Raw genomic sequence first — 19,960 nt, forward strand, 5'->3', positions numbered from 1 at the left:
GTTCAACAGTAGAAATCATCATATAAAGCATGAACAATACGAAACGGAGTCACATTAATCATATTATAAGACCCATGGGCATGCTTGACACCAACGTATAGATACTCGTCACCATGCCTATACGTCGTACTCAATAATTAACACATAGCAAATAAGATACGACTCCTAATCCCTCAAGCTAAGGTTAGACCAAACACTTACCTCAATACCACGAATACAATTCAAGCCTCAACTACCGCTTTACCTCTTGTTTCCACCATCAATTCGCTTATATCTAGCCACAATTTACTTAATAATATTAATAAATGCTAAATGAATCAATTCTAATGCATAAAAATAAGTTTTCAAATGATTTCCCCAAAAAGTCAAAAATCGACCCCGGGCCCACATGGCCAAAACTGGAGGTTCGAACCAAAACCCGATTACCCATTCACCCACGAACCCAAATATATAATTTATTTTGAAATCAGACCTCAAATCGAGGTCCAAATTCCCAAAATTTAAAAATTCTAAGTTCTACCCAAAACACCCAATTTCCCCCCGTGAAATCCCTTGATTTTAGATTGAAATCATGTGAAAAGATGTTATAGATTAAAGAAAATGAGTTAGAAATGACTTACAATCGATTTGGAAAAGAACTTTCTTTAGAAAAATCGCCCAAGAGAGCTTAGGGTTTGAGAGAGTTTGAAAAATGAAGAAAAATGCGTCTAAATGATAATTTAGCAGGTCGCAGATGTCGCAATTGCAACCAGGGTTGGCAATTGTGAACCCCTTTGGAACCTGCTATCTTCGCAATTGCAAAGAATCTGTAGCATTTGCGACCAAGGAAAAATCCGGTAACCTTCGCATTTGCGAAGATAACATCGCATTTGCAAAAAGGAGGGCTTCGCAATTCCCATTCTGGATTCGCATTCGCGAAAAGGAGGGCTTCGCAATTCCCATTCTGGGTTCGCATTTACGAAAAGGGCCTGCCCAGGCTTGGTTCGCATTTGCGATGTGTTGGTCGCAATTACCAAGCCTAAGAACTTCGCAATTGCGAAGCCTGATCTCGCAATTGCGAGATCAGAGGCCTGGGCAAAAATACGAGATACCAGCACGTGCTCCTAAGTCCAATTTCACTCCGTGGCCTATCCAAAACTCACCCGAGCCCTCGGGGCTCCAAACAAAAAATGCACCCTAACCTAAAAACATCATAAGGACTTGCTCGTGCAATCAAATTATCAAAATAGCATCAACAACTATGAATTAAACCCCAAATTCATGAAATCACTCAAGAACACCAAAATTTCCAATTTCTCAACTTTAGGTCCGTTTTATACCAAACCAATTCCGATCTTTACCAAATTGTATAGATTCAATCTAATTATTATTTCAAACTTGTACCGGGCTCCGGAACCAAAATACGGGCCCGATACCATCAATTTCAAATATCTTTTCATTTCCCAAAACTCTTATATTTTCCAGAAAATAATTTTCTTTAAAAAAATTTTTATTTCTCGGGCTTGGGACCTCGGAATTCGATTCCGGGCATATGCCCAAGTCCCAAATTTTACTACAGACCCTATGAGACCGTCGGATCACGGGTCCGGGTCCGTTTACCAAGAATATTGACAAAAGTTAACTTTATTCAATTTTAAAAGCCAAATTCCTTATTTCACTTAGTTTTCACATAAAAGCTTTACAGAAATGCGTTCGGACTACGCACGCAAATAAAAATGAGACAAAAATTTTTTTTAAGGCCTTGAAACACAGAATTTACTTTTGTTGACGACCTTTTCGGTCATCACAGAAAGGACGTCCACTTCGGCTAATGTAAGGAAAAATCCGATGTTGGATGTCAGTATTTTCTCCCTGTGCGGTGTTTGTATGGAATTTCGATGTTTCGCTGAAAAATTATTTTGCTACTTCACCGGTTTTCTTTCTCTGGTAATATTTCTCATACCCCCATAATTTTGCTTATGTTCTTTCTCTGTTTTTTATGATAATTTTTGTTATTTCTAATTTATAAAATTGGAGGTTATGTTGGTGGATTTTTATTTCATGTTAGAAACCATGAGATTTCCCCCGTTCGATGTTTGCTATCGATATTCGATGCTGGTTGTCTTGTTCGTTATTCTGGTAATATTGCCGATAAACTCATCATATTTTACTTCTGTTTGTTGTTTGCATTATACTTTTTGTGATTTCTCGTTTTCAGATTTGGGGGTTTAGCTGGTGAATTTTGATTTCGTGTTAGAAACCATGATAACCCCATTGTGATTTCTATTTGATGTTCGATGTTCGCTGTTTTGTTCGTTATTCTGAAAAATCATTTCGACGTTTTTTTGTTCTGTGGTAATATTGCTGAAAAATCACAACTTCATCTCAATGTTGTGAAAATATATCAGTGTCCCGTGATAGACTTTTTGGCATTTGTAATATAGTTTAGAAAAACTTTAACCCCATTGTTTTTGGCGAATGTAAAAAAATTGAAAAGCTCCTTTTGGCCGTCTGGGAGGCCATTTCTTGGTTCATGTTGAAAATGCTTCTATTAAACCATACATCCTCTTGATGTAGAAACTTGACAGTTCTTTAATTATTTTAGCCATTGTATTTTGTGCTTCAAATTGGATGTGACAAAACTAACTCTTAGCTAGCTTTCTTTTTACTCCTTCTCTGTTCACAACATGTATATGTTTGAAATTAGACAAACTTGCTAGATTTTGGTTGCTTTAATATATATATTTATTCTTATAAAAAATCTATCCTAGTGTACAAAATACGAAGTATGGTAAAATAGAGAATATTGAAAAGCTTGCCGAATGGTGAGTTAATGTTAGTATAGACCAATTTAATGTTAACTTATAGTTGCATGTAAAAGAAGGATTTAGGCCTACCACAGTATGACTCTTTAAATAACTATAAGCAAGCTTTTGCTTTCAAATGTGAAGTGACGAACAATTATATGTACTCTCTTGCTTTCAGAATGTTGAGCTGTTAGTACAACCTTTAAAGTTGCACCCAGCACAGATGAAGACGGCGTTAGACAAATTTGCAGCAGTCGGAATACTTCAGGTAATAAAAGAACTTACCCCGTCTGTACAGTTGAGTTAGAACCATAGTTTACTTCACTGAATAAGTATGTTTTCTTTTTAATTCTTAGACAAGTTCATAGTTTACTTTGCTGAAGAAGTATGTCTCCTTTTCAACACTGAGACAAGTTCCTTCTTAATCGACATTCAGTTATAAAGAGAAAAAGGTGATTTATAGGAATAATTTCTGGTTAAAATATTCGGAAAAACGTTTGCAGTTCATAGCTGTAATAGTCTCTACTTATTTTCAACTAAGATAAGTAGATTTTTTTCATATTTATGTGTAGCTGCTTCTTCAGGTACAATTTATTTGTTAGCATTTTGGACATGTATAGGCTTTTTAACCTTGTCCAAATGACACATGTGGTGTCTTAATCAATGATGTTATTTACCACATCATGTGATAAGTGCATCATGATTGCACTAGCAACACTTTCATCCAAGCTAGCCCAATCCTCAGCTTTCATGGTATTAGGCTTTATGGTATCAACATCTAGTTCTTTGTGTAATCTTTGTTGGATGAGCAAATCCCTCATCCTTCTTTGTCATGTTAAGAAATAGCTATCTCCATTAAATTTTACTACCTCGTACTTTACTTTGAACATTTTTTCACCGAGTATAGTACTACCGACAGTGAATAGTATTTCTGTGAACAAGCAGATCCTGTGATCTAATACTAGTTGTCGGGAAACTCCCAACAAAAATAATATTTACGGTAATAACAACGGAATAATAACGTAGTGTCGAGATACAATAATCAAGAAAAATAAAAAGAACAACAAGGACACAAAGATTTTAACGTGCAAAACCCTTCTAAATAAGGAAAAATTATGGGCTCGAGAGGAGCAAAATAATCCACTATAATGAGGAATTTTACACTCCGTAGTCTCGAGTAAATACTCTAGGAACCACTATATACTCAAAAGAAATAATCCTCTTTTGAGATTGCCACCTCACAATAATATCGCTCACACTCTTTTTTTTTACCTTACAGACTACACCGCCTCTGTATACCTCACACTGCTCTCTATGCTCTCAGATATATTTCGCTCCGAGCTCAGTTTGTAGAAACGGGAGCCGAAGCACTCCATTTATAGTATTGAGTGTCCAATCTTCCACCAATCAAAACGATTGGTTATTGCAATTTGAAATTGTAAATTGCTTTGTCTGACGCCTACTAATTTTGACAATTTGCAGAATCCAAAATAAGTGATAATGAAATCTGACACTTTTCCTTTCTTTTCTTTTTTCTTTTATTTATTTATGGGGATATACCCCACATAAAGTATTTCATTAAAGTTAAAATAAAAAATTTAAAGTTAAATTACTTTTAAATATAAAAAGATATTAATTGAAATAGATTAAAAGAGAAATATTGTCATATAAATTTGAACATGTGGAGTATTTCAATATTTGCAAATATTGTTAAAATATCGAAAACTTGTTTGATGAGTATTTCAAGTGAAATATTAATTTTCACTCACAAAATCTTTACTTATTTCACTTTAGATTCAACTATTATTCGATTTTCACTTTAATCAAATATTATTCAATTGCCTACTTCCACTTACGAAATAATCCTAGTGTTTTGTCTTATCAAATTGTCACAATTCAAACTATAGTATCATGAGCTCGTATTTCAAGCAATGCTGGATCATTGGCCATCTGATACGAATTTAAAAGTGGAAGACAAGAAATTAAAGATAAAGGATAATATTTCAGAATAAATCCAATAAAGTAGTAATTGAAAAATAATTTATAAAGATCAATTACCCAATAATTACGTAACAAAGTTAATCAAAACTATAGGAATACCTTCGAGTGGAAGTTTGATTCAACTTGAAAAACGCACTTTGAATAAAGTTGTCATCAACAATGGCAAACCACCATTACACCTCTCAAAAAAGAACTCATCATTCATCAAAATCAATGCGCCTAAAATGAAAGCGTTAAAAGGGTAGTTATACTAGATTGGGTACTTTAATACAAATTACCCAAATACCCCTAAGTTAATTCTAAGGAATTAAGTGTAGTGTGATGACCCGCCATGTCATCATGCCACATAAGCGCCATTTGACATATATTAATGCCATGTGGAAGCTTACATAAGAAGAATGCTAGCATTTGTGAGAAGATTCTAGAGAGGTATGGACATTTCCTTAGGAAGAACCTAGATCCTTATGGATTTGCTAGGAAAGTCCTTGGAATCTTCTAGACTTGTAGAGAATTCTAGAAAAAGCCCTTATCTTGTAAATATCAAGGACTTGTGTAATAATTAATATTTACACACTAGCCCCTAGAAAACTAGTATATAAAGGGGGCCATTCATTTGTAATTCATCAAGCAAACAATTCAAGTTCTCTCTAATACAAAGCTTCCTTTAACAATTCTCTTGTGTTCTTTCTTCCATTCTCTTAGCGATCTTGAGTGTAGCAAGACTGACTTGACATAGCAAGAACATGAGCAAGTTGTGCAAGATCGTGAGCGAGTTGTCAAGTGCCGCACGTGTACTTGGTTAACAACTAAGGACGTGACAACGTGGTATCAGAGCGAAGGTTTCAACTAAGGGAATGGCGAACGACGGAGAAATTAACGTTGCTAACACCAACGTCATCCAGGATGCTGCTGGCAAGAGCGGCCGTAGCAAAAAGAGGAATGCCACCAACAAGAGCCAGGAGGTGCCACCTAAGGTTGTGTCAAACGAAGGGCTTACATCCCAAGAACCATCTACCACTGAGGCGAGCGAGGATGAAGTGGAGGTCCTTCTAGAGGACGTCTCGCTCGGTAAAGAGTGGGTGATAAAGATGAACGAGGGGATGGACTCCGTGGAGATCTTTGGCCAACGCTTGGGGAAGGTGGAAGACACCCTTAACGTTCTTGAGGGGCACACTCTTGAAGAGATCGAGAGTATCCGAAATGACTTGGAGGGACGTACACAGACTGAGATGGAACTAAGGCAAACCATCACCGCCTTAGAGTGCAGACTCATGGAGACTTTGAGTACTATCGATGCTCTGAAGGCAAAGATAGAGTCACTCGAGGAGCATGTCAATGCTGGCGTGACCGAGGTAGCTAGCAATGTTGTGGTGACGAGGGAGGCCAAGATCGAGGCTCCCAAACCCCCAATGTTCAAAGGTGTTCGTGATGCACAAGAAGTGAAAAACTTCCTTTGGCACTTGGATAACTACTTCAGGCACGACAAAGTGAGGGATGACGAGGCCAAGATCAACACTGCGGTATTGTATTTCTCAGAGACTGCCATTCTATGGTGGAGAAGGAAGATGACCGACATGGATAAAGGTCTATGTACTATTAGCACATGGGATCAGTTTAAAGCGGAGTTCAAGCGACAGTTCTTTCCAAACAATGTCTTGTACGAGGCAAGGCGCAAGTTTAGGGAATTGAAGCAAACAAGGAGCATACGTAATTATGTTAAGGAGTTCACTACCCTTATGCTTCAAATCCCCAACCTGACCAATGATGACTTGTTGTTCCACTTCATGGACGGGTTACAAAATTGGGCTAAGCAGGAGTTGCAACGCCGACAAGTCACTGATATATACCCATAGTGGAGGCCGAATCATTGATGGACTTCAGGTATGACAAGCACGACAAAGGCAATGGCAAGGAGTCAAAGGTTAACAATGTCAAAGGTGGGAGAGACCGTGGCAAAGGCAAGGAGATACAACAACAATACTCCAAGACTCAAGATTTCAAAAAGTCGAGTGGCCATCAGGGCTACGCCGAGAAGAAGGGACAAGTCGAGAAGAAAGGATGCTATATGCGGAGGGCCACATGGCTTCAGGAATTGTCCTGACCTCAAGAGCCTCAGTGCCATGGTACGTGAGCGGAAGGAGCAGCCACAAGGAGAGAGTTCGGGAACCGCACAGTTGGGTATGATCGGATTATGTGGTGCTATCACGAAGCAAGCTATCCAACCTACCGAGAATGGCAATCAGTACGTGGATCTCACCATCAACAACAAGCCTGCTCGTGCAATAGTGGACACTGGAGCAACTCATAATTTCGTGACTGAGGCTGCCGCAAAGAGACTGGAATTGAAGCTTGCTCGAACCAACTCTCGCGTCAAGACCGTGAATGCCGAGATACAGAATGCTCGTGCGGTAGCTAATGGAGTTGGTGTCAAATTAGGAACTTGGAAAGGTATGACAAACTTTACCGTAACCGCTATGGATATCTTTGACATCATACTGGGGCAAGAGTTCTTTAGACATTGTCATACTTTAATCAACCCCTACCTCCAACGTCTCTTGGTTATGGAGCGAGAAGGAGCTTGCATGGTACCTACAGTGACTATGCCACACGGGCAGATCCAAGCACAACTATCAGCTATGCAGGTTGTCAAGGGGATCAAGAAGGGGGAGCCCACATTTGTGGCAGCCATTGCAAGTCTAGAGGAAGACAAGAATTTTCAAGAGACAATGCCGCCTTGCATATAGAAGTTGCTTGAGGAGAACAAAGATGTCATGCCTGAGGAGTTGCCTAAGCACTTGCCGCCTAGGCGAGAGGTGGATCACAAGATTGAGTTGGAGCCAGGGGCTAACCACCCGCATTTTCCCCATATCGTATGGCACCGCCCGAGCTGGAGGAGCTCAAGAAACAATTGAAAGAGTTGTTGGATGCTGGTCACATTCGCCCATCAAAGGCACCTTTCGGCGCACCAGTATTGTTCCAGAAGAAGAAGGATGGATAACTGCGTTTGTGCATAGACTACCGAGCACTTAATAAGGTCACCGTGAAGAATAAGTACCCAATCCCGCTCATTGCTGACTTGTTCGATAGACTTGGGCAAGCCAAGTACTTTACCAAGGTGGATCTTCGAAAGGGCTACTACCAGGTTCGCATTGCAGAAGGGGATGAGCCAAAGACAGCATGTGTGATGAGATATGGAGCCTTTGAGTGGTTGGCGATGCCCTTCGGCTTAACCAATGCACCGGCCACATTTTGCACCCTTATGAACAAGATCTTCCATCCCTACCTTGATCAGTTCGTGGTAGTCTACCTAGACGACATAGTCATCTACAGCAACACCTTGGAGGAGCACATGGAGCACTTAAGGAAGGTTTTCTAAGTCTTGCGAGAGAACGATTTATACATCAAGAGGGAGAAATGTGAGTTCGCGCAATCAAAGGTGCACTTCTTGGGCCATGTCATTAGCAATGGAAAGCTACGCATGGACGATGCTAAGGTACGTGCTATCCAGGAATGGGAGGCACCCATAAAGGTAACTGAGTTGAGATCCTTCCTTGACCTTGTTAACTACTATCGCCGGTTCATCAGTGGATACTCAGCAAAGACCGCACCATTGACTGAGTTGCTAAAGAAGAACAAGCCATGGGTTTGGATGGAGCATTGTCAAAAGGCGTTTGAAGGCCTTAAGACAGCTGTAATAGAGGAGCCAGTCTTGGCGTTACCTGACTTTGCCAAGACTTTTGAGGTGCACACAGATGCCTCAGACTTTGCCATTGGGGGTGTCCTGATGCAGGATAAGCATCCCATAGCATTTGAGAGCCGCAAGTTAAATGAGACGGAGCAGCGTTACACGGTACAAGAGAAGGAAATGACTGCCATTGTGCATTGCCTTCGTACATGGAGACATTATCTGCTCGGGTCGAGGTTCGTGGTCAAGACTGATAATGTGGCTACTAGCTACTTTCAGACACAGAAGAAGCTCACACCAAAGCAGGCTAGGTGGCAGGATTTCTTAGCCGAGTTTGATTATGTGCTAGAGTATAAGCCGGAAAAAGGTAATGTTGTAGCTGATGCCTTGAGCCGGAAAGCCGAGCTTGCTGCAATCACTTCAGCGAGATGGGACATTCGGGAGGCTATAAAAGAAGGCATGCAGCATGATCCAGCAGCCAGATAGCTTATCGAGTTAGCTAACAAAGTCAAGACGAGATGCTTTTGGATAGAAGACGGCCTACTACTTACCACAGGTCGGCGGGTCTACGTTCCTAAGTTTGGAGACATTAGACGACAGATCATAAGGGAGAGTCATGACACAATGTGGGCTAGTCATCCAGGTCAACGTCGCACTAGGGCCTTGGTTGAGTCAGTCTACTATTGGCCACGCATGTGAGATGACATAAAGTTCTATGTGCAGACTTGTCTTGTCTGTCAACAGGACAAGGTTGAACAACAACAACCCGGAGGACTTTTGGAGCCACTACCAGTTCCAGAGCATCCATGGGAGAGCGTGACTATGGACTTTATCACTTGCCTACCGAAGTCTGACGGTTATGGTACTATTATGGTGGTCGTGGATAGATTTTCCAAATATGCCACCTTCATTCCCGCCTCACCAGGTTGCACAGCTAAGGAAACCGCCAAGCTATTCTTTAAGAACGTGGTAAAATATTGGGGCTTACCAAGGCATATCATCAGTGATCGAGACCCCTGCTTCACTGGGAACTTTTGGAGAGAGTTGTTCGACAAACTTGGCACAGAATTGCACTTTTCTACTAGTTTCCACCCATAGACGGATGGACAAACGGGACGGGTCAATGCCTTAATAGAATGCTACTTGAGGCATTATGTAAGCGCGCACCAGAAAGATTGGGCAAGGCTCTTATACATCGCCCAATTCTCTTATAACTTGCAGCGGAGTGAGTCCACAGGGCGGACACCATTTGAGCTAGCCACAGGCCAACAACCACAAACTCCACATTCATTACCAGCCATGTCCGAGGGAAAGAGTTTGGGGGCTTATCATATGGACAAAGGATGGGAGGAACAGCTTGACACTGCTAAGTCATACTTGGATAAGGCAGCTAAGAAGATGAAGAAGTTTGCGGACCGTAAGTGGCGTCCCACATACTATAGAGTTGGGGACATGGTCATGGTGAAGTTTAACCCAAGGCAGTTCAAGGCACTACGGGGCATGCATCAGAATCTGATTCGCAAGTATGAGGGGTCATTTAAGATCATCGCCAAGGTAGGCAAGATCTCATACAAGCTTGACATGCCATCGTATCTTAAGATCTACCCTGTCTTCCATGCCAGCATGCTTAAGCCATATCATGAAGATAAGGATGATCCGAGTAGGGGCCAATCAAGTTGGGCTCCAATGACTATTACCGCCTCGCATGATCGGGAGATTGAGGCTATCATAGATTACCAGGCCAGGCAAAAACAAGGGCAAAAATCCACCGCTATGTTCCTCGTCCATTGGAAAGGGCAATCACCGGAAGAGGCCACGTGGGAACGATATGAAGACTTGTGGCAATTCAAAGATAAGATCCGAGAGTTTATGCAGCAACATTGCGCCGTGGTCGTCGCAATATTGGGTGGGGAAAAGTGTGATGACCCGCCATGTCATCATGCCATATAGGCGCCATTTGGCATATATTAATGTCATGTGGAAGCTTACATAAGAAGAATGCTAGCATTTGTGAGAAGATTCTAGAGAGGTATGGACATTTCCTTAGGAAGAACCTAGATCCTTATGGATTTGCTAGGAAAGTCCTTGGAATCTTCTAGACTTGTAGAGAATTCTAGAAAAAGCCCTTATCTTGTAAATATCAAGGACTTGTGTGATAATTAATATTTACACACTAGCCCCTAGAAAACTAGTATATAAAGGGGGTCATTCATTTGTAATTCATCAAGCAAACAATTCAAGTTCTCTCTAATACAATTCTCTTAACAATTCTCTTGTGTTCTTTCTTCCATTCTCTTAGCGATCTTGAGTGTAGCAAGGCTGACTTGACATAGCAAGAACGTGAGCAAGTTGTGCAAGATCGTGAGCGAGTTGTCAAGTGCCGCACGTGTACTTGGTTAACAACTAAGGACGTGACAGTAGTCACTTATTATAAGTATAGCCTCCAATTACATGTAGTCTTCATGTAATGACAAATTACACATATAGCCTCCAATTACTAAAGTAGCCATCAATTGACATCCAAAAATCATGTATAAAACATCATCACATGGAGTCATAAAATCTCCCAAGTAAGCACAAAGTATGACTCTTATAAACTTAACAAACAAGAAAAATGAATTGGGTAGTCCAAACATAGAATCATACCACATGTATAGAGCATATTTAGATCTACCAACTCTCATATAATTCAATGTCACTTCGTGCCAAGAGTCAAAATAATCAAGCTCAATTTTTTAGCACCAAGAAATAAAATATAAAACATCTCATGCTTACAGACAAATGTGCATGGTAAAGACACTTAACAATAAGACTCATGCACCATTTTAATCCAAAGAGCTCTACCACATGAATCAAAGCGAACATTCTTGAAGTATAACCAAGCATCCTTGAGATCAACAAAGAATATATTTCCCAATAAAATAATAGGCATTTGGATCAAACGCAAACCATCATAGAATGAATCACCGGGATCAAACACATATTATTCCCAAATAATCTCTATGTTGGCAACTTGGCAACTCACAACATGAATATAATAGCAATATTAATAAATCATAGTCATTAAGTACAAAGCTGCTACTATGACATTCAAGGGTATAGCAATTACCTCCACGGCTATAGAAAGCCCAAAAATAAGCACTAACCAATCAAACATACCATTATTACCTTAGATAAGCATTAAAGTTTTAAAACCTTTTGTTGGACCATTTAGTAGCTTCAAGCATCTATCTCTCTTATGGTTCCCTGTTTGATAATCCTTTACAAAGAAGTTCAAGATATTAGTCAAGTCACCACAAGAAGATTTATCACATTTAAAATTAAATAAGTTATTTCATGCTTCAATTAGCACTAAAGCTAGCATCAATTAGCACTAAAGCTAGCATCAATTAGCTCACTCTCATTTTTATTAAAAACTTCTTCATCCTTGAGAATAGCATTAGGACTTTCCTTCTCAAATAAACAAGTTAACTCCTCATTAAAAAATTTCTCTTCAAAGGAACAAGAAAATTCTCTATTAATATCCTTCACAATAAAGAAAGAAGGAGTCAGGTTGTTCAAAGAATTAGATTCATCCTTCCTGTTGCACCAAGTAAAAATAAGTAAGAATCATTCACACCAAACGTGAAAGATTCATGTTCACTCTCAAACACACAAGATTCTTGACTTACTTGCAAACTAAAATAATTATCCAAAGATGGATCCACAAAGCTCATCAATTCACTTTTACAAAGATTCATGTCCTCACTAATTTGATTATACAATGAATACATAACTTCACAAGATGAAGAATTCCAACAATAAAACTCATTAGCCAAGAGCCTTTCATCCTCTCTCAATTTTCACTCTCAAAAGTATTTCTTATAGCTAAAGAAGAAGTAAATTCATTTTCATGGCAAACATTCAAAGAAACACATTCAAAATCATGATTCCCAACCAATGACACAATACTAGTTTGAAGAATTTCAAATTCACAATCAATAGTAATTTTAGCCCCCAGATTATAATCAACTAGTAGGTGGTCATAACTTTCCTTTTGCATGTCAAGACAAAGTAAAGAATCATCAATATCACAAGTAGTTAGATTATCGCTCACAATCAAGTCACTAACAATGTCATTTGAAGTAACCAGAAAGTTATGACTAGCTCTTTTACCTTGAGAAGCAACTACTGAAACTTTTTTACCTCGGTCTTCCAAATTTAAGCTCACTTGCTTATTTGATGAAGTACATCAACTTCTTTTGCATTGCCCAAGTCATGAAGTTCTTCCCGTGTTTTCTCATCAATTGGCTCATATTCACAATTGCCAATACAAGAATTCAAATAACTAAAGGAAGAGAGTTAAAAAGATTAGAGTTAGAATAAGATATACTCTCTCATACACTCTTGTTTTTGTCTGATCTCTTTCTGTTTTCTCTTACTCTTTTCAATTTTCTTCTCATTCTTTGCTTTTATTTTGCAACTTATGCTCAATCTTTGGATCTTCCATGGGCAAAGGATTGATACCTCCTAACACATCTATCCAATGTTCTTTGAATTTTAATAAAGAGTTAACTTCCTTGAGATCATTGGTCAACACTCCCAATTGTTTCAATAATTGTTCCATCATGGCTTCCATTTTATTAGGAAGACCCTTCACTAGTTCTCATCATTCCTACAAAATAAACAAACAAGTTAGTCGAAATAAGGACTACACGTTCATTCTCTTAGTGTTTACACTAATTATAAATGTCACTCAAGTTCACTCGTGTATGCACTCAAGATCGTAGGCATTCAAGGCCGTCACTCAAATATTCTCACCACTCAAGCCTCTTACCGCTCTATGGTATTTGCCAAACTTACTTTCGAACTCGACAAGAGTATTCAATAAGTAACCCTTCCACTTTGAGGTCGGAGTGGAATATATATTGACACGAAAGAAAGGCACAATAAAAGCAACAGACAAGAGTAAAACACTTCACAACGAAACAAAAAGATAATTAGCACAAAATAATGACACAAAATTGAAAAACGAGTTAATCACAAGTAGGAACAAGTTACTAAGTATTAACTAGCCTATGAAGGTTTTTAAAATTGAAAAGGAATGAAAAGACACAAGTTCCGACCCAAAAACCAAACTCAAAACCTTCAAAACTTCTGTTGAGAAATTGCTGATGCCCACTCCACGATGGTGAATGTGGCCACGATTGGCTCCACGATTCACTCCATATTAAGAAATTGTAACGACTCAATGTTTAGTGTTGAGTCTAGTTGCAATCGTGGAGACAAAATTGAATCGGCTCCACGATCTTGGATATTCTCCAATCTATAGCAAATGTTCAAATTTTATCCAAATGCACGAACGGGTCCAATTTATAGAACAATTTTTTTTGAATTTTCATTTTTTGTGTGATTTTCAAATAAAATCAAATACTTAGCTAGTGTATATATTAACAAACACCAATCCAAGCTCTGATAGCCAATGATACCAATCTAAAAGTGGAAAACAAGAAATTAAAGATAAATGATAGAATTTGAGAATAGACAAATAATTGATAAAAATTAATCACCCAACAATTACATAACAAAGTTAACCTAAACTATAGGAATACCTTGAATAAAGTTGTCATCAACAATGCAAACCACCATTACACCTGTCAAAAGATTATTTATCATTCATCAACATTAGTCCCCCTAAAATGAAAGTCTTAAGGGCTACTTATACTAGATTGAGTAGTTGATTGCAAATGACCCAAATACCCCTAAGCTAATTCTAAGGAACTAACTGTGTTCACTTATTACAAGTATAGCCTCCAATTACATGTAGTCTCAATTGATGGAAAATTACACATAACCTCCAATTGCAAAAGTAGTCATTAATTTATATCCAAAGCGTATGTTGGCTATTTTGGGTCGTATCACTATCCCTCTAAAATATTAATTATGTAAAAGGTGCCAAACTTTCCTTGTCTGGATAAAGAAACCCATAATCTTTATCTATTCTCAGTCAATAATTTGCTAAAATAAAGAAACCAATATCGATCCAACAAAGACAATAATATCTGAACTACAGTCTACTTTGTAGATAACAAGTGATGAATAATTCTTGTGTCCACATTATCCTGCAATAAATAGACAAGTCAGAAAGTTTGTTATTTAGAGAAAAAAAAAGTAGTGTAAAATCGGTGATCCCATTTGTTGTATTAAATATTAAAATGGAACGTGAGGATGACAAGGAAGCATTCTGGCTGGCTGCTATAGATCCACATATGGATGACAATGATATGCCTTCACCTAATTAAAGCCGCTAATGGTTTCCTTTCCAAATCCATGTGCTCCACTAGTCAAATTTTCATAGGATATGCCAAATTTTACTAGCACACAGACAAAACCTCCTAGCTGTGGCAGTTACTCTCTGCTTAAACTTTAAATTAATTAGCTCTGTTTAAACAAGCTTTCCAAACAAAGTTATAATCAATCATATATGTCTCAATAGAGGCGGATCCAGAATTCAAACCCTATGGGTTCAACTTTTAAAATTTTTAGCATTGAACCTATTATATTTTTAAAGTTATGGGTTCAAATATATTATTTTTATAATTTTTTTAAATTCTTACATATAAATTTTTACTTCGTGTTAAATGTTATGAGTTCAATTTAACCTGTCGGTGATACACTATATCTGCCCCTGGTCTCAATCCCAGAATATCTAAAACGAGTTCTATTAGTTCAATTGTATCTCTTTTTATCGGCTCGAACTATGCATGCATATAAAAAGTACTTATAAGAGAATGTGTATATATAAAGATTTATTGTGAACTTATTAACTTCAAACATCTTAAATTCAACCGCGCTCGATCCTAAACTACTCAATGTCAGTTATTCATCATATTTTATCTATTTTGCGCTAATCGCCAATCTACTAACTCTCCTCATCTATTTAAGCTTTGGATTAACTATACTATTTGAGACTCGCATAAGAGGAGTTCAAGGTACGAAGTCGATATTTCAAAAAAATTCTGAGTTGTTGTGTGGATTATAGTATATCTTTGGCCTCTCTGTTTGGTGCTCAAGAATTAAAAAACTTCTAAATTTGTCATTTCATCACCAAGGAAAGCATAAAAAATGTCAACAATGGCTTTCCACAGTTGTGGTAATTTTCTCACAAATTCTTGCTCTAAAATGGGAAGTCTCTCCAGACATCTGAGTATTTCAGCTTCCTGGACAATGTCAGTAAGTCCATCCATTTCCCGATCGAAAACTCCATCGCATTTATTATACATAAGAAAGTAAAGATCAACCTCTGATTAATTACTTTAAGCAGGTCACTGGATCAAAATTCCTCGGGCATAGGGAAGAAAGAAGTATCTACAGAATTCCATCGATATCCGGTTCTGCAGTCTCAGTCTGAGACAAGTTACAGATCAAATCTCCATTTTGATAGAATGCAGCTTCCAGATGAAGTGTTAGACCAGGAAAACAGGCTCGAATTTGGTCAGTTCATGGCACGTGAAGCCATTCTTGATGAAGAATATTGGGTTAGTATCATTTTTCCACAATCTTTAATGAATGTATGTGTTCAGCTTCAGTTAATGGCTAAGCTGCAGTCAAAGCTGTACGTGTTTTTGACAGACAGCAGCATGGCTGAGAGCAGAGTCTCATTGGGAAGACCGCCAAAATGATCGGTATGTACACTGTTCCATGATACTACTATAAGTTTCTCATATATTCAATCTCTTAGTGTTCAAGAAAACTGGAAAACTAGGCATACCGATCATTCAACAGCCCATGTTCCTGCAGCAAACTGATATAAAGCAATCAATCAATCAACTTTGCCTCATGAATTAGCTAATCAGGATCAGCTATACAAATTCGCTATATCCATTTTTTTGTAGGATCCATCATATTATGACTATTTTTATGCTAGGACTGGCTATATTCTGCCATCAATCACACTCCTACTTTGTTTAAATTTGAGAAAACTCGGAAAGGCCAGAGTTAAAAACCATAGACGATCCTGCATTAAAATTAGACATAGATTCATCTGGTTGAAATAAAAAAGAAATGTACCAGCAACACATTGATAAGCACCTATGCTTCAATAAACAATCAGTATGAAGAAAGTCGATCCAAAGAGTAGTAGGTTGTAAGGTTTCCCATTTATAAGAAGCAACGACTGCATGAGTGACTAAAATCAACTTTCTCTGATTATGCAGATACATCAATAACTATAAAAGGAAATATGCGGAGCAGGTAAGGGTTAGCTATTTTACCAATTATCCAGGAAAAGCTTATGCACAGTGCATAAAATCTTCTAGTCCCATTATGCAGGAGTTTAATGCTCTGAAAAGGAGATGTAAAGCACATATCGGGCAGAGATGTACTTGCATTGTTACGGTATAAATTCTGGAACTTTTCTTCGCTGCATGTTGTTTTTCCAAAATTACTCTTCGTTCTTGCAAGACAAGCTTTATATATACTTCTTCCACTTCATTAGTTTAAAAAAAAAAAAAAGATTATATGTTATATATATCATCAGAGAATTTTAATAACTCTATTCTGTTGACATCAACAGGTGAGAAATGAAGAACAGAATATCAGACATACAGTACTTAAGAGTGTTGTTGGGACTCTAGATTTGATGATTGGGCACTTGTCACAGGGAGAGGATTTTCCTGGGGTATTCTGGTGTACCTTAAATAAAAAGATAGTGGTAATCTTTTATTTCAAAGATTTGAAAGTCTTCTATTCTCTTCCACAGGAAAGGGTGAATGCGCAAGTTTTCTGCAACACTGAAAGAAGATCCTCCAACAGATATGGTTATATTGCAAATTTATGTGTTGCCAAATCTGCTCGAAGGCAGGGTATTGCAAGAAACATGTTACATTTTGCTATTAGATCCGCGAAAGCAAATGGTAAGGAATTAGGATGCACCAATTCCATAATTGCTTGAATCATCAGAACACCTAAATCTGTTGTTTGTCTGACAGGTGCAGAAAAGGTGTTCGTGCATGTACATACAGACAACGGACCTGCACAAAAGCTGTATCAAAAGGTTGGCTTTGAGGTAATATAAACCAGAAAAATCAGTTATAACTCCAGTCACTCTTCTGGTTTTCTTTTACATGATGAAGCCCAAATTCCATTTATGCTTGTCTTATACCAGGTTGTTGAAGTGGCAAATCTTAAACTCTCAGAAGAGCAACCTCACTTGCTTTTACTCACAGCATGAAACACATTCAATGCAAGTCAACTTCTTTGTTACTTTTTACCTTCTTTTTTTCTGACATACTTGGGGGGCATATCCTGCACATCTTATTAGCTCCCAACATGCAAAAAGTTCACGTATATTTAGTAATGAAAGCTTCAGTTGTGATTAAATAAATCATTCATGTTCTGCTTATGAGGCACAAAATTTGAGAGGAAGAACTAATCAATAAGTTTCCAATGATACATCATGTCTTGTTTGACTTTCTGAAATTGACATTTTTCGCGAGCACATAGATTGGGGGTTTAAATGGAACAGTTGGTCAGTATTATATTTATCAGCTGAAGATTACCATAAATTCTGCAAGCACCTAGTAAAGCACCTCAAAACATCCACATCAGGTTAAATAGGCATGTTGCAGTTGGCCAGCTCGTCCTTGAAGATCAAGCATACAAGCACATTGCTCAACTCAACGCATTATCAATTACTCCTTTGTCTTTTTTTCAAACTGCTTCCTTCTTTCCTCTATAAGACTTGACTGCTGACAATCAGTCAAACCAGCAGCGAATGTGAAACTATTAGTTTGATTTCCTTCTTGTTTCATCATTGAGAAGAGTTCAAGAACATCTGCCCCATGCCCATGAGAGCACAAGTTCCAGTAAATGTCTAGGATACAACATATTCCTGAGACAACCTGTCAAAAACATCCCATGCTAGTTCTATAATCCTATACTTAAGATACATACGATAAGTCTGTATACGGCAGAGCCGTCAGTATGGGCTTGGCCCGTTGGGGCAGCCCAACCCAGCCCGTGATTTAGCAGGGCTGGGCTAGAATTTTTGGAGCCCGTTTAAAAACGAGGCTTTTAAGCCCGGTCGGAGTAAGCCCGTGGCCCGTGAGGCTTGACTGAGGCTGGGTTGGGCCGGCCCGTGGGCCTAATAAAATATTTATTTAAAATATATAAAAAATAAAAAGTATACTGCCTTTAGAGATGGAAAGTCAGAATTTGATCTTTACTAAAAGGAACCAAAACTTGATCTTGAGAAGTTTCAAGAGATGATGTTGTCATGTATTGGAAGGACAATTCTAGAAAATATCCCGATCTTTCAATGATGGTGCGTGATGTACTTAGCATTCTTATTACCATTGTACCATCAGAATCAACATTTAGCATTGGTGGCGTGTTCTTACAAAGTACAGAAGTTGCATTTATTATGAAAATGTCCAAACACTTGTTACTACTTGAAATTGGCTGCACAGGTTTTGCCGAACTCAAACTAGTAATATTTTGTATGTGAATTTAAATATTATTAATTTTTAAAATTTAATTATTTTTAATATTTAACTAATTAATATTGCATATAAATTGTAGATGAAAGTGAAGATGTTAAGACAACCTTGTCACAAGTGGATTCAAATATGTTTGATGAAGATGATGTGTTGGATATCTTATAAGCATCATGAATGTTCTCTTGAATAGTTTGTTTTATGTTATTATATTATGAGTCTATCAATAGTACTAATATATCGTCACTTGGTGCTTTCTTGAGCTGAGGGTCTCCTGGAAACAGTCTTTCTGCCCCTCGGGGTAGGGGTAAGGTCTGCGTACATACTACCCTCCCCAGACCTCACTTGTGGGATTATACTGGGATGTTGTTGTTGTTGTTATTGTTGTAGTTTGTTTTAAGTTTTCACTTTTAGTGAATGAAATATAGTCCTGTCTTTTATTTTTTTTAGTATTTATTGTGATATATTACAATATAAAAAGTTATTAAGTTTTGTGAATTATTTCCAATAAGATATTTTTTAACTTTTAAATAATCATCTTTTTTTTAGGTCATAACTTAAAGAAAAAATATAAAATTATATTTTCAAAAATGATGTGGGGGCCCGCGGCCCACATATGGCTGGGGTGGGCTGACCATTATAAGGCCCATCAAAATGTTGGGCTAGCCCAGCCCGTCAATTGCTAAAGCCCATGTGAGCTGGGCTGGGCTAGCCCGACCCGGCCCATATTGACAGCTCTAGTATGAGGACGTGGAGGTGGAGCCAGGATTTAAAGTTTATGGGTTTTGAACATGCCATGGAACTGATAGCTCATTTTGGTTACTGGATTTGTAATTAAATATTTATACATATTTAATGTATTTATAATACAAATACAAAATCTAAGCAAAAGCTACCTGACTCGTCCGAGACTGTAGCTAATAGTCTAGCTCCCCTCCTGTCTGTATCAAGCACATACGGACAAGCACATGCCAAATAGTAGCAAGTATTGCAATACAATTAAACTCAACCCT

General features: G+C 38.1%; 1 protein-coding gene across 5 annotated transcripts; it reads left to right on the plus strand.

The window, feature by feature from the left end:
• Positions 1–1,815: 1,815 nt before the first annotated feature.
• LOC104233286 (GCN5-related N-acetyltransferase 6, chloroplastic) lies at positions 1,816–19,396 on the plus strand. 5 transcript variants are annotated; one of them, XM_070174414.1, is made up of 10 exons: positions 1,816–1,926; positions 2,965–3,054; positions 15,776–15,989; positions 16,084–16,136; positions 16,668–16,704; positions 16,783–16,848; positions 17,027–17,131; positions 17,213–17,366; positions 17,442–17,518; positions 17,618–18,250. In XM_070174414.1, the coding sequence occupies exons 3-10, from the start codon at positions 15,897–15,899 to the stop codon at positions 17,681–17,683; spliced, it is 651 nt and encodes a 216-aa protein (XP_070030515.1). In that variant the 5' UTR covers positions 1,816–1,926; positions 2,965–3,054; positions 15,776–15,896; the 3' UTR covers positions 17,684–18,250. The 5 variants fall into 5 exon arrangements, 3 of the variants coding, with proteins under 3 accessions (XP_070030515.1, XP_009784963.1, XP_009784964.1); XM_009786661.2 differs by lacking the exons at positions 1,816–1,926; positions 2,965–3,054 and adding exons at positions 15,289–15,680; positions 19,033–19,396 and having other exon boundaries at positions 17,618–17,695; XM_009786662.2 differs by lacking the exons at positions 1,816–1,926; positions 2,965–3,054 and adding exons at positions 15,290–15,443; positions 15,564–15,680.
• The last annotated feature ends 564 nt before the right edge of the window (positions 19,397–19,960 follow it).

This window comes from Nicotiana sylvestris, chromosome 5, assembly GCF_000393655.2.
Source record: "Nicotiana sylvestris chromosome 5, ASM39365v2, whole genome shotgun sequence".
Taxonomy (NCBI): domain Eukaryota; kingdom Viridiplantae; phylum Streptophyta; class Magnoliopsida; order Solanales; family Solanaceae; genus Nicotiana; species Nicotiana sylvestris.

Excerpts from the sequence above, each read along its gene's own strand:
- LOC104233286 (XM_009786661.2), top strand. The coding sequence starts at position 15,577 with ATGTCAACAATGGCTTTCCACAGTTGTGGTAATTTTCTCACAAATTCT. Across the intron at positions 16,705-16,782 it reads AAAGGAAATATGCGGAGCAG|GAGTTTAATGCTCTGAAAAG; the intron begins GTAAGGGTTAGC and ends CCCATTATGCAG. Across the intron at positions 17,367-17,441 it reads TAGATCCGCGAAAGCAAATG|GTGCAGAAAAGGTGTTCGTG; the intron begins GTAAGGAATTAG and ends TTTGTCTGACAG.